The following is a 14,526-nucleotide window of genomic DNA, read 5'->3' on the forward strand; positions in this document are numbered from 1 at the left end:
GGTCTGAGAGTTATATAGATAGTACTGTGAAAATGACAGCTCAATTCCCAGTGGTACACAAAAGAGCAAATTGTGAAGTATGAGGAAATATACGGCAAATGATCCAGAAACCATTGCTATAATTTTGTACATGTGCATGGTGTGCTCTAAGGTGAACTCTCAGGTCAAAAAGACTAATATGGAGATAGAAAAGATATGGAGAAAAGCAAAATAGAATAAAGTTAGAGGCTTGCTTCATGATGAAGGAACAAATACTGTAGAATTCATCAGAATCGCAGAAAACTGTAGCCCATTTTATTCCAGCTTTCCATGGACACAGTAAATGATATGTAATTCATTTCATTGATTCCTTCATATTCAAGACTACTTATACATATGAGAATCACAAAATAAAAATGTGGAAAATATCTGTACCTGTCCAAGTTAGTATCAGATCTGTATCGTCCAAGTACAGTTTTCTGATCTTCCTTTTCATTTGCACTACTGCCATAAGAAAGGTTAAAAAGACACATTTGTCACTGTTTTATTAAACAACTCATCACATATAAAATAATGTAGGAAATGAATTAAAGTCTAATACAGAACTTCAGACCATTCAAGTGTTAACAGACCCAATCCTGTTTCTATTGCAGTCATCAGCTTAACAATTATGTGAGATTTAAAAAGAGAACAGATTTACAATGGGAAATTAAAGTCACATTTATAATGGATTATTCTTTAAAGAAAGCTCTTGTTATAAGCAGGATATAATAGAAGGATGCTTGGTTTTCTCTGTCAATATCACCAGAAAGATGTTTAGATAATCTACAGTACCTGTGTAGGCTATCTTGGGATTTGTATTGATTAAGAACAGCCCTTCCATAGTTTTCATCAGCACTGCAAGGAGAATAAAGACAGTGGTTAGTTTAATTTTTAATACCAAAAATAGAAAAATGTATATATATATTTCTGTCCTCAATCAGATTTTACAACAATGTAATGCCATTGGAGACATACCAACAACAGAGCTTCCTATTCAATCACTCCAAACATTTTGGAATATGAATGATCTCTTCCTATGTATTCATGGAGGGTCTGGTCTGTAGGTTGAGTTTCTACTCTAATAGAAGCACCAGTTTTCATTACAGTAAATCTGAAATGATTCTGACTTTACTAAGTTCCTTAGAGCAATTTGTCAAGTTTTACAGTCTTTAGACCTGTGAAAAAGAGTCAGATGGTAATCTTGAAACATATGTACAGGAAATGTGGAACTTTTCATGCAAAGCATAAGCCTAAGATGCTCAGTACCTCTCATTAAATACTCAGTGCTCAAAGATCTACTAAAAATCAATCACTGAAAGTCAAACCAGCTAATGTTCCATAACAGAATAAATATTTCATCAAGATGAGTAAATAATAGTTATTTTATGAAATCTATTTCATTTTTGGTAATAGCATTCATGAAAAAGTAGACATTCTAAGAAAATAATTACTTATCATGATAACCTGAAGACTGAAGAAATGTACTTCTGATCCTTCTTACCTTTCCTCTTCAGGTCTCTTCTTTATCCAACTGTTATCTTGCAAAAGGGTCCGTCGTTTGTTAACATCATGATTAGCTTGCTGTCTGCTTTTCATTGCAACAGAAGGGCTCTTATTATCTACAAAGACAGAGAAGCATGTTTTGAAAATGAAGGCATAAGAAAGCTTTGGAAACTTTTACTATTAAAAAGTACTGTTAGGAGGAGTGAGAGCTGAAAGTTCAGCTTTTTTTACCATCAGAAAAGAAAAAGCACAAGAAATATGTCTGATGATCTTGTTTAGTGCAGGCTGTTTCCTTGAAAAGTTCTTGGCTTAATGTCTTTAACTTTAAAGGGGATGCAGAAGGAAGTTTCCAAAACTGAAATCAGTTTCATCCTCAATATGAAGTATCTTGATTTTTTATTTATTTATTTATTTTCTGCTAACAAATATCATAGAACTGATAGAGGAACTATGAAATATACATACCATGGTTATTCTAGGAAGGCCAAAACATATAATTCCTATTTGCTAGGGGTTGTCTGTGGTTCCTTTATTTTTAGATGTAGGTCAGGATACAAATTTCAAGTGAAAGCTGATCTGGAGACGACCACATGGTCCTCCACCAACATTCAGCCCAACTTTTCTGAATTTTCAGGTTCCTCTGAAGCTTTTTCCTCAGCGGCATAATTAACAAGGTTCTCTTTTCTAAACAACTATTCAGTTTTTCTTAAACTTTTTCTAAGTATAGAATTTTGGTGTTTTCAAAGGTTTTCAAGAGGAACAGAACAACAAACATGCACACTCATAAAATTCTTATTTAGTTGTATGAACAACCTAAAATATCTTTAGCCAACAATGCTGATGTCTAGTACACTGAGTAACTAATAATATGATGCTCACTCGATCTGTGAGAATATACGTTCTTCAATGTATTAGAAAGCTGATCTTTATCTCCTCTGTTTTTTCTTTGTGAGGAGTTTGCCTCAGGAACAAGGAAAAATATTAAAACTATTATCCATTATTTACATTTTTTTTCTTCCCACTGAGTTTCATATCATCCTCTTCTTTGAAGTGGAATGGAATATATTTTTTTTGCCATTACATTTCTCCTTAAAATGGAAGACTAGAAGCTGACCCCTAATAGAAACTCCACATTTCCTTGGTCAAAATAAGTTAAAATATTAAATACAAAAAATAAAATAAAATAAAATAAAATAAAATAAAATAAAATAAAATAAAATAAAATAAAATAAAATAAAATAAAATTAAAATAAAAATCCTTATCAATGGCATCCAAAGAGTCAACAACCTGACTGATGAAAAACACTGAATTTTTCAGGTTTTCCTTCAGAGACCTTAATGATTTTCCCCACGAGGTCCTAATTCCCTGATCACCCAAACAAAAGTAGTTACACACCACCAGTTTTCAGGAGACATTATTATCTGCTATTCATTAAGCACATTCAGTTTTAAAGGAAGATCACACTTCACAGTTCATACTGTGTCATTTTTCAGTTCTGTGTTTTGACATTTTGGAGTGACTTATAAGAAAATGTAGCTCCTGCTTTTGATCCAGGATTGTCAGTTGTAGTGGTAACATGAAAAATGACAAATAACTACAGTGAGTAGTACACAGAGTCATAACAGAACACTCAAACATTTATTTAAGTGACAGTGGCCAAGATTTATCTTTCAAATACATTTTCCTTATGAAAACAAAACAAAACAGAACAAAACAAAAACAACAACCCAACAACCATGCTACAATAACATTCAAAAAGTCAGTCTAAAAATCTGTACCTAAATGCAAACCAAACTGTGCCTGTTGTTATCTGCTCCTTTGCCTCTTTGTCGAACTAGCTCTATCCAAGACTAAGTGCTACAGAAGGGACAAACATTTAAGAAGCATGGATGTGAGAGTACAGAATCATAGAATCACAAGGTTGGAAAGGACCTATAATATCATCTAGTCCAACCGTCCTCCCTTTACCATACCTACAGAAAACCCCTAAACCATATCTCCTAGCTCCCTATCCAGACGCTTCACAGAATCACAGAATTATCAAGGTTGGAAAAGACCTACAAGATCATCTATTCCAACCATTACCAATACTTCTCAGCTAAATCATATTCCTCAACACAACATCCAAACGTTTCTCGAACACTCCCGTGGTCGGTGACTCCACCACCTCCCTGGGCAGTGCATTCCAATGCCTGACTACCCTTTCGGAGAAGTAATACTTCCTAATGTCCAGCCTGAATCTCCCTTGGCGCAACTTCTTGAACACTGCCAGCGATGGCGACTCTACCACCTCCCTGGGCAGGCTATTCCAGTGCCTGACCACTCTCTGAGAAAAAAAGTTCCTTCTTATGTCCAGTCTAAACCTCATCTGATACAACTTGTGGCCATTTCCTCGGGTCATGCATATAGGCGCATGTTGCTGTCTCTTGGCCTTGATCCCAAAGTTTGATTTTATTTTTAGAGCAACAAAGATGCATCTCTTTGTGACTATCACAAAATGAACATGCGTGTCAAAGATAGGTGTTTGAAAACTTGTTGACAACCACAAATCAAGAACAAAACATCATCTATCCTCATTGTGTAATTTCTGTATCAGCCTGTTCTCTTAACACTTAAACTATTTTCTCTCTTAAAAATATTTATTGAAACCTGTGCTAAAGACTTCAAAAATGAAAATATCACAGCCTTCCCTGCATAACTCCTATGGTTCATTGAAATATCTATTAAAATTTCACTTCTTGAAAACAGACGAGAGGAAGGAACTTCATCAGTTTAAACAGTGCCTCATAATCACTGCCAAGAACAATTGTTTGTAATTGGCAAGCAAAACTGTATTAAGGGCATTTGCTCAAAATATTTATTTTTTTGAGCATACTGATGCTATTAGCAATAGCTAGAATGTGCTAGGGACTTGGATGAAAATATACAGAAATAAAACAGGCAACAATCAAAAATCAAGGACTTGAATGCAATAGCAAGAACTGTGGTTTCCTATTCTCATAAATATGTAGATATTTTCAATTTGGAGTAATCGTTTGCACTGGAAAAATATGGAGCATTTTACTTCATGAAAGTAGGAAAAATATGAGTTTAAGTATATGCATTCCAGAGATAAAATTTGTCTTTGGCAAGGAGTGGAGGTAACTCCAGCATTCCTTTCATACTTAGAGTTTTTTGCCAGAGAAGCTTTCTACTGCACAACAAATCTGAATCTGAGCTGTGCTTTCAGTGATAACCTCCTCTAAATCTTGATAAAAAGACAGGAACATAACATGTTCAAGAAGTACTCAGTATAAATCCAGTTAACTTGTTAAATGGAATCTTTTTCCATACTAATAGCATTTTATGAAAGCTCTTATCATCTGCCCAAAAATCATTTGGATTTCAGAGAAAACATGGCTTTTTGTAATTGTTCAGTACGCATAAGGCTTCAGGAGATCTCCTATAAAGACAGCACCCAAAGGATATATACTGTACTTTCTTTTCAGGAAATACTACAAGTTATTTGCTGGTGCATGAGGCCTACACCTTGCTGAACAGCTTTCATTTCTGATCTAATCAATTACCCCCCAGTTTTCAATTAAAAATTGAACACATATTTGATGCAACCATGTAGGTCGTAAGCACAGGCAGACAGAGATTATTCCCTTCTTATTTTGGCAGTAGTTCATGTCATCATCACTGTACAGGTTTGAATACAGGTGCCTCTAGTCACTTATTCATATACTGTTTCTTCACTATTTCAGCCTTAATTTTTTCAGCAGGGCTTGAACATGGGAGCAGAGGAATTACTTTCCCAAACCCAAGTGAATTCAGCCAGAATTGATGAACATTCAGAATAACACAAAACGATGATTTTCAGGAAGCTTAAGAGCATGGGTCATACAGCCTGTTTCAAGGTGCATGCCTCCAGCATGCTTCCAGAAGACATTTCCAGTTTTGCTGCTCCAAGGAAACCCTCCTCAGAGAGCAGAATGCTTGTTCCCTTCCTGTCCTCTGCCTCTCTACAGCAGGACTTCCTTGATCTGAGCACTGCCTACAGAAAATGGCAATATTAGCACAAGTTCCTGAAAGCTGTAAATAGGAAAATGCACAAATAATAAAGTTGTTTTGTAGTCAATCCACCAGGGAAGCTGCACAATGCCCATACTTTTGGCTGAGTTGCCTCCAGCCTTGGTCAGTACTGAAAGCATGGCTAAGGCCATCTTGATGTGCTAAGGCCTCTAGTGACTCATCAAAACCAGGCCCTCAGGCACCTCAAAATAGTAAGTCTGCAAAAACTTTACATCCCATCTGACAACGATAAAACAACTTTTCTCACTCCTCCCTTCCATTCTAATTTTCCACAGTTTCTCATGTCCCCCATTGAATAGCCCAGCTGCCATGTTCCCACTGGGTTTACACAGCAACCAGGATACCACAGAGAACTGCCATCTTGTACCACACTGCCCAGCACAGTGTTTCTGCTTAAACCTCTGACAGAAAAAGCTTTCACATGACACAGAATGATAGAATCATTGAGGTTTTCCAACCTCTTTCCAGATCACCAAGACCATTTAGCCCAACCATCAACCCATCACCACCGTACCTATAGACCATGTCACTCAGTGTGACATCTAACTTTTGCTTGAAAATCTCCAGGGATAGTGACTCTACCACTGCCCTGGGAACTCTGTTTCAATAAACACTCCTGGCTTTGCAGCTGTGGTGGGTCCAACTCTGTATTACTGTCAAAGAGTGGACACTGCCAGTGTTGCGACCAAAGAGTGTTTTGGTGTGCATTGGAATGTGTCATGGAGTTATCTAAATCAATCTATGTCTGTGACAGGGGGGCAGTAGGCCTGTGAGCCCTCCAGCCCCAAAAATGGGAAGGGAAGAGGGGTAGGGAGATGGGAGCTGGGCTCAGGGAAACAAACAGAGTAGTGGCAACAATCTAAGGAGGAAAACTTATTTACTAATTATGATATGAAAGATTTCACAATATAATGCAATCTATAATGCAATCAACAATATAATGCAATCTAATTGAAATTGAGGCTAATAAATCAAGTAAAATGAGAAGGAGAGATTTTTCCCAAAACTGAGAAGCCTACTTTGAAATTGAAGGTGCACAGCTTGGAAGCACACCCACACCCGCTGCCGGGCAGTGAGAGAGAGAGAGAGAGAGAGAGCGCATCACTTCTGTGACGTATTTTCCTCTCTGACCATGAGGTTGTCTGGAATATGTAGTTTTTCTTCTCAATGCTCCACATGATGTCATGATGTGGAATACCAATAGCAAAAATAACAAAACCATGACAGAAGGGAGCTGTTCAGTGGGCACAGCAGTGCTTGCAAACAGGGAGAGAGGCTTGTGGAGGAAATGAAGGACACTCAGCATTACCACCTTGATTAGGAGACTGCTTTCGTATGCTGAAGGCTGACATTTTCTTCAGTGGAGTGTCTTTCTGTAGGAATCTAAAAACACAAAACAGAAAAGATGGCAGTAAGATTAGAAATATGTCTCGAAGCTAGAGTAAATACATTTGCCACTTTGATCAGCCCCTTGGACAAGATTAGTAAGATAGAATGGCTTAGAGATAACAGCAGCCTTCTTTGAACTGAGGTTCAGACTGGTTTCAATTTTCCATCCCTCATTAAGGCAATATATAATCCTGCCCTGCATCTGTGCTCATCTTTCTCTTCTTGTCTGGAGCTTCTTCCCCGAGAACATATTTGGTGATGAGAGCCTTCAGAGGAGAAGACTCAGGTGGGAAGATGATATCAGCCTGTGGCTCAGAGCGCTGCCTGAAGCACATGTGGGCTCACCCAGCCCTGCTGACAGGTCTCACAGCTTCAGTGTCCTGCAGCTAACAGCAGGGCTCTAGGGACTGAGGGGGAGGAGGAGGAAAAGGTGGTTCTTCTGCCCTGCGAAATCACGGATCACTGACTTCTTTCCCTATCCAAAACAAGGTTAAAAAACAAGCCTGCAAATATTCTGATTTAAAAACATATATTTGAGAGTTGAGTCATGCAAAAATTTCACTACGTGCTTTGAAACTTTATGATTTTTATACAGAAAACATCAAATAGAACATAATGACATTTTAATAGCAAAAAAAAAATAAAATAAATCCCTTAAGGAAAAAAAAAATATTAATAAGAACATAAGCATGCGAACATGATTCTCTTTAGCAAATGGTTTTCTGTTTGAAAGCAGGACTTTGAAAGAAAATGATGTTAACCTGGAATTTTCCAAACCTGTTCCACTGGTCAGGTTGATAAGATTTAGAGCAGGACAAGAAAGTTTTTGTGACAGAGATGTTCATTAAAAAGTCACAAACATTCCTGGCTCTCTGAGTGACACTGTTGTGTCTTACAGATGCAAACAGCAGACTGACAGACCAGAGCATGTTGCTGTTTCTTTACTGATGGAAAGTGATGATGTTGAATTTCAGCAAAATCTTAGCAAAGGTACTAACAATAATACTGAAATGAAGGTATGGAAACAAAATAAGCTAGTGGATGCCACAGTGAATTGCACTTAGAGCACATTTTCCCTTTGTTTCTACTTGTTAAACGAGCTTATGATGTTCAAAAAAGGAAAGCATTTAAAGATCTTATTATAAAGTAAATATATATAAATTTAAAAACAGTACTGAAGTACAAAAGTCCTCATCTGTCTTACTGAGATGTGAAATTCCAGATGTTTATAAGAGTTTAAAATTCCAACAAGTAGACTGGAAGGCTCTGAGCCATGCTTCTTTTTTTTAGTTGTTAGTACCAAGCATGTGTTGGCAAAGTGCGTGTAGAAAACGCGTGACTGCTGGATCTGGTTCCCACCCAATAAAAATATGCTCAGGGCTATAGAGAGCCTTATTTATTTTGCAGTAGGTTACAAAATACTTTCCAAAATTACTGATACAAGGTTTTAAGCATATACGTACTGAATGTCCTGGAAACTGTTCAGGCGATCCATTTTAAATAATGAATATTCTTGCTATATGTTTCCCTGAACTGTCACAGTCATATGAGAAGAAAAACAAAATAAAACAAAACAAAAAATATGATAAAACAGTTCTAATTTATTTATATTTTCAGCTATATTTTCAGCTTAGCAACAGCTGGACATCTGATACCGCTCTTTATTTCAGTCAGTCCCTGGATAATAAGAAGCCTGACATTTCAGTGTGTTTCACATGCAATGAGTGCTGGCACTTCTTCATCTGGAGAAAAAAAAAAAATAGTTTCCATAGAAGGAAATTCCATTTATTTTGTACAAAAGATTTTAAAACGTATTTTCTAAGGGAAGAGCATCATAAAACATCGAAGAGCCTTCTTTTGTCAAGATTAGATCAAATGTGGCTTAGAATTTCTTGTTAAAACTTCATACTTTGCACTTGAAAGATTTCTCATAAAAACAGCAGGAAATTGCTATGTAGACTTCATGGTATACCGTTGCCTATTTGTCCATAGATTCATGATGGGGAACTGAAATTTTTCATAGAACTAACAAGGAAGTTTACTCCATACACCTTTGTTAAAAATAGAAAAGAATGCCACAGATATTAGTTCAGAAAAATAAATTATCTTTAAAGCAAAAAAAAAAACAACAAAAAACCCAAACCGAAACCCAAACCAAAACAAAAACCAACAAAACCATATGTTTTCAGACTTGAGTTTAAAGTCTACAGAGTAAAAACACATTGAGAATACTGACATTGAAAGCAACAGAAAAACAGGTTGCTATTCCTTTGCGTGACAAAACAAAGTCCAGCAGAGAACTGAGTCCACAGCAAGAGTGCTTCTTTCATCCTTCATCTTTTAATTGAAACTGTGTGTCATTTAATCCTATATTCAGTTTGTATTGCTCTGAGGGCAAAAGAAAAAAGAAAAAAGTCTGTTGCACATGTGCACTGCATCCTAAACAAACTACTATCTAGTCTGCAAGCCCCAGTGGGTCAGTGCATCAGTGAGTGTAAGAAACAGCTCACTACCTTTTACAGCCAGCACTGAAAATGTGTCAGTCATTTAGAAATTTCAGATCCAGGTATTTTAGCTTTACAGCACAATGTCGTGTTGTCCTCAAGGTTTATGTCTTGCTTTTGTACTTTCAAGTTATATATCAAAGATTAATCCATTACAATTTAAAATGGAAATTAAAAACCCTTCTAATTTGATCTCTAGCACAGATAATCAAGAGTCATCAGAGGAAGAATTATATTTCAAGATCTTAAAAATGAAAATCTTGCATAAAGAGGCAAGATAAAATTCAAAGCATTTTTTTTCTTGATCTTCACTATTACATAAAAGGTGCATCTGCATATGTGAAAAGAGGAATGGACAGAAAACTGTGAAAATCGTATAAATTTGAAAACTTCGACTTATAAAGATCTGAAACCAACACATTATTCACACAGGTCAGTGAACAGTTTATCATCATCCCATAACTATGAAAAGATTAAAAAAGAATAATAAAAAATTAACTTCTAAAATCAAATTGTGAGAAAGACAAGTTCTAGTCTTCTATAGTAAGGTAGTAAATTATGTTCAGGGTTTCTTAAGAGCTCAGCCACTGAAGCAAAACAGCTCTCCTGGAATGCAAAATAAAAACAAACAGGAATGCTGCTTCAGAGCAATTTGAATTTAAAAACAGCGTCAGGAAACTTTAAAAGAAGATGAAAACTGCCTGAGCCAGTCCAATGAGCTGCTCCCAAAAGGTTTTAGGGCATAGCAGTCCTGTATTCAGAATTCCCCTCATTTTTGGAAAATTTAAACACAGTTCAACCCAAAAAAATATCTCCAAACATAACTTCAGGGGTAGTCAAATGCCTCTTCAAGCTGGTAGTAGAACCACCGTAGAATCCTAGAATCCTTGGAGTTGGAAGTTGACCTTTAAAGTCCATCTAGTCCAACTCCCCTGCAATGAATAGGTATAGCTACATCAGATTGTCCAGCCTGACCTTGAAGGTTTCCAGGGATGGGGCATGAACCACCTGCCTCAGCAACCTGTTCCAGTGCCTCACCACCCTCACTGTAAAAGATTTTTTCCTTATATCTAACCTAATTCTACCCTCTTCAAGCTAGAAACCATTTCCCCTTGTTCTGTCCCCACAGACTCTGCTAAAGACTCTGTCCTTTACTTTCCTGTTGCTCCTGTAATAAGTTATTCAGAAAGCAGCAGAAGTCCACATATAACCATTTTCATAATTCTACATCTCATTTCCACATCTTGATCAGCAAAGGACCTCAGGCTGCTATAAATGTTTAAAGCTAGACCTTCTAGTTTTCAGCTATTCTGAATAGTCCTATACTTCAGAGTCTTCTTGCCTTCCTTAATTTGATCTGGGCTTTTTATATAATTGGATTTCACATTTATGCATTTTGAAAAGAAAGAAACAAACAAGAATAATACAAGCATTTTGCATAAGAATTATTTTTTTCCACATTAGACTGAATGGGTTATAGCCAAATATGTTTCTGTTCTATAGCTTCAAGCTCTGTGAGTGATTAAGATCTTATTTATAAATATTTATACCACACAGATTTCACTTTTATTAAACATTGTCTTTCCCCAGCTTAAATATACTGCATGGTGTCACAGTGCGTAAGTTTTTCACTGCAGTAGATCTAAAAATGTAGTGGCAGGTACATCCTCTTTTCTGAAAAGTCACAAAATTGATTAATGTTTTCAAACATATATTTACTGTATCCTTACAGTTTCAACTTTCCAAAAACACCATATCCCTACCTTACGAAAGTAAACAGACATGTCTTTCTTTACCCCAGATAAAAAACTTTCCACCAAATTCCTATGCTGAAGTACTATGTTGTTCAAAAGTAAGATGAAAATTTGTTATTTTTTAAGTATTTAGAGCTCAAAATTTTAGAATCATTCAAATAGAAATTTAACAAACGGTTAGGAAACTGATGTTCCACATCCTTAGTGCTGTAAACTATTTACTTCCTTTCACTTAAACCACTGAGAAATTCTAAACAGAATAACTACACAGGTGATTGAATAAAATGCAGGTTTACTTTGGTTTAATCTTTTTAATACTTTTTCTGCATAGGAACTGTTGAAGTTAGAGCCCTAACCCACAACTTATTCTCCATTTATATAAAAGGAGCATCAAAAATAGGCTGTATTAAACAGAATCTCATCTGATCCTATTTAATCACAGTACCACATCAGCAAACATTTTTATTTTGTCTTGAATACAGAAAGACGTTTATTTCTCTTGAATATAGTAAGACCTAGATGTGTGAGCAGCCACTGATTGAAGTCACCTTGTCTTGATAAAAGATAAAGATCTCACAGCTTTAAAATAATGTAATGAGATACACATCATTACAGTTCTAGATGGATAACCATACATGTGAGATGCATTCTGGATGGTGTGGAAGTCAGCACCAATCTTGCTGTTTCTACATCCATCATTTCTTCCCTCAAGTGAAGGTCTGTCATGATCCTATCAAATGCTGTGACTCTTCTGTCAGACTTGACTATACACAAATAAGGATTTGTATACTTAAACATGGGTACACTTCCTGGTCACGGATGAAAGCTGCTTTTCAAGTCCCCATCACAGCAAGAGACAGCCAAAGTTCACATGGCCAATCTTGCCTTATTAAGCATATGACTTAAAGGTCCACTCTTTCAGGTGCAGATCTGTACATATAATGGATGCTCTGCTGTCCTCCCTCCAAAATTACCACTAGCACCTACTACCACAGTTCAAGATTGTAGTTCACGACATGAAATAGAAAGAATAATTCTGTTGCTAACTCAGTGTTGTGGTTTAACCCTACAGCACCACACATTCACTCACCCCACACCCAATCCCCTGTTTCCCAGTGGAATGGGGGAGACAAAGAAAACCAAGTAGAACTGGTGAGTTGAGATAAAACTATTGACAAAGATAATAGGAAGTTGATAGTAATCATTAAATACATATATATATGTATACGACAAATGAGCTCAAGCAACTGCACACCATCCCCCAACCAACACCCAGCTAGTCATCTAAGCAGAAAAGACAGCCTGATGAACTCACACCTCCTTCAAAACTCCTGCCACTTGATGTCATGTGGTTTAGAATATCCCTTCAGCCAGTTTAAGTCAGCTGTACTAATTCTATTCCCTCCCAGATTCTTGGGCCTTTTGCTGAGAACATTGTTGGCTCTATAGAACACCGCTTAGCTGCAACTATAAACATCAGTGTGTTAACAACATTGCTTTTCTCCTAGAACCATACATAGCACCACACGAGATGCTCTAAAGAAAAAATTCTGTCCCAGCTGAAACTGAGACACTCAGTGCAGTACCAAGTGAGTAGTCAAATCTTAACCCTGAACATGTGAATATCAAAAGTGTAAGTAAAATGTTTATCTGGCAATTCATTAACCTTTCTGTACTTTTGCTGAAAACCACATGTAAAGACAACTACACTTATTTTATAGACACTGAAGAAACAAAAAAAACACATTCCTAGAATATTTTTTTCATGAGACTCAGATAAAAAGCAGTATAACACATCTTTAAACTTCTGGAAAGAATACAGTGTGTATAAATGACTGTTTTACTACACAGTTTAGTCCAGAGAATTCACAACAACCCTTGCAAAGAACAGAAATAACGTGCACATACGTAAAGTTAAATTAGGCAAGGTTAGAACAAGCAAGGTTGGATGAGAGAACACACAAATGTAAGACAGAAGTCATTCATCTATTTGTAGCAGAAAGAGCTCTCAAAACTGGTTTTTCTGGACGTGGGTGGAGGAGATTCTGTTTTGAAAGAAATTATGCTTTGGAACTGTCCCTAATGTATGCCAAAAATCAGCTGCTAAGTCAGAACCTGAATTTGTTTGTGCTTTGTAATTAGAAATATATGATCAGTTTTAAATATGTGTTGTTGTTTTACTGGGGTAGAGAAGGTATTAATTTTAAATTTTTTTATTAATCTATTTCCTTTCATTTTGCAACATTTCTAATAAAGAACTTTTCCTGTTTATACATGAATTCACATCATCCTGTGGGTAAATCACTGTATCACAGCAGAGCAAGCATTTGGCTACACCTTGTGCAAAGACATAAATTAATTCTGAATATTTCACAAGTGGTTTGTTCTTTAAAAAACAACAACAAAACCCACAAATACTATCACTATTTTCTTTTAAAAAATCTTATAACTAAAGCAAATTCGAGTAAATGAGATTTTAATAGACTTTACTTCATTTTAGACAAAAATTCCAAAGAAATAGTAAAGAAACAATAAACCAAGCCATAGAGTAAAAGTGACAAAATGACATTAAAACAACCATTCATGAAAAGGAGTCGGAACTGTGAGTTCATCATCAAAGAACTACAACTACTAATAAAATGTAATTAATCACGTAATTAAGATAGTATGGGCAAGAGAAGATTTCAGAAAAGTGAAGGGAATTTGATTTCAGAAAAGTGAAGGGAATTACGTGAGACACGTAAGTTTTCATAGCAGATTCACTTCCTGAAAATCAGACTCCTTAAAGTTGGACACCCCAAAATCACAGGGCATTTGAAAATGGAGGACTTTATTACTTGGTATATACAAGCAAAAAAACGAAATGTTCTTACCTATATATGGTAGAAGTCGATGTCCTAGTTGGTTCAGTATGGTAAGTCAACCTGAAGATACCTGGAAGTGAGTTACAATCAAAGCAGACCGAGAGCTGAACTGTTGCTCTCCATCCAGCTGCCTGAAAAGTCAAGAGACTTCTGCTTCAGAGGCTGAGTCACTTAAGGAGGAGGCAGGAGGTGTGGAAAAGGGTGGCACCTTGTAGAAATACCAGATCAATTAAAAGTACTGGGAAGTTGTTATACTTCTGTGCTTACTGTACTTTTCAAGTGCGATAGGGCTGGGTTTCACAAAATGAAGTGCGTGCACACACCTTGAAACAGAAAGCCAAGGAATTACTATCTGTGACAATATACCAGTCTCATTTGGATTTTCCACAGATGCTTATATTGCAGAGCCTTGGCAC

The 14,526-nt window shown here is 36.4% G+C and overlaps 1 protein-coding gene across 6 annotated transcripts in view; it reads right to left on the bottom strand.

Moving 5' to 3' along the window:
* Nucleotides 1-14,326, bottom strand: part of SCEL (sciellin) — a 52,907-nt gene extending 38,581 nt beyond the window's left edge. For 2 of the 6 annotated variants that reach the window (XM_015851601.2, XM_032442047.1), the window contains exons 1-5: nucleotides 14,120-14,318; nucleotides 6,909-6,982; nucleotides 1,523-1,640; nucleotides 814-876; nucleotides 415-483 (exon numbers count right to left, since the gene is read on the bottom strand). In XM_015851601.2, the coding sequence (XP_015707087.1) occupies nucleotides 415-483; nucleotides 814-876; nucleotides 1,523-1,640; nucleotides 6,909-6,951 (293 nt within the window). In that variant the 5' untranslated portion in view covers nucleotides 6,952-6,982; nucleotides 14,120-14,318. Of the gene's footprint in view, nucleotides 1-414; nucleotides 484-813; nucleotides 877-1,522; nucleotides 1,641-6,908; nucleotides 6,983-14,119 lie in introns of all 6 variants that reach the window. The other 4 variants (XM_015851600.2, XM_015851598.2, XM_015851603.2 and 1 more) reach the window with 4 other exon arrangements.
* Nucleotides 14,327-14,526: the final 200 nt, after the last annotated feature.

This window comes from Coturnix japonica, chromosome 1 (assembly GCF_001577835.2).
Source record: "Coturnix japonica isolate 7356 chromosome 1, Coturnix japonica 2.1, whole genome shotgun sequence".
NCBI lineage: Eukaryota > Metazoa > Chordata > Aves > Galliformes > Phasianidae > Coturnix > Coturnix japonica.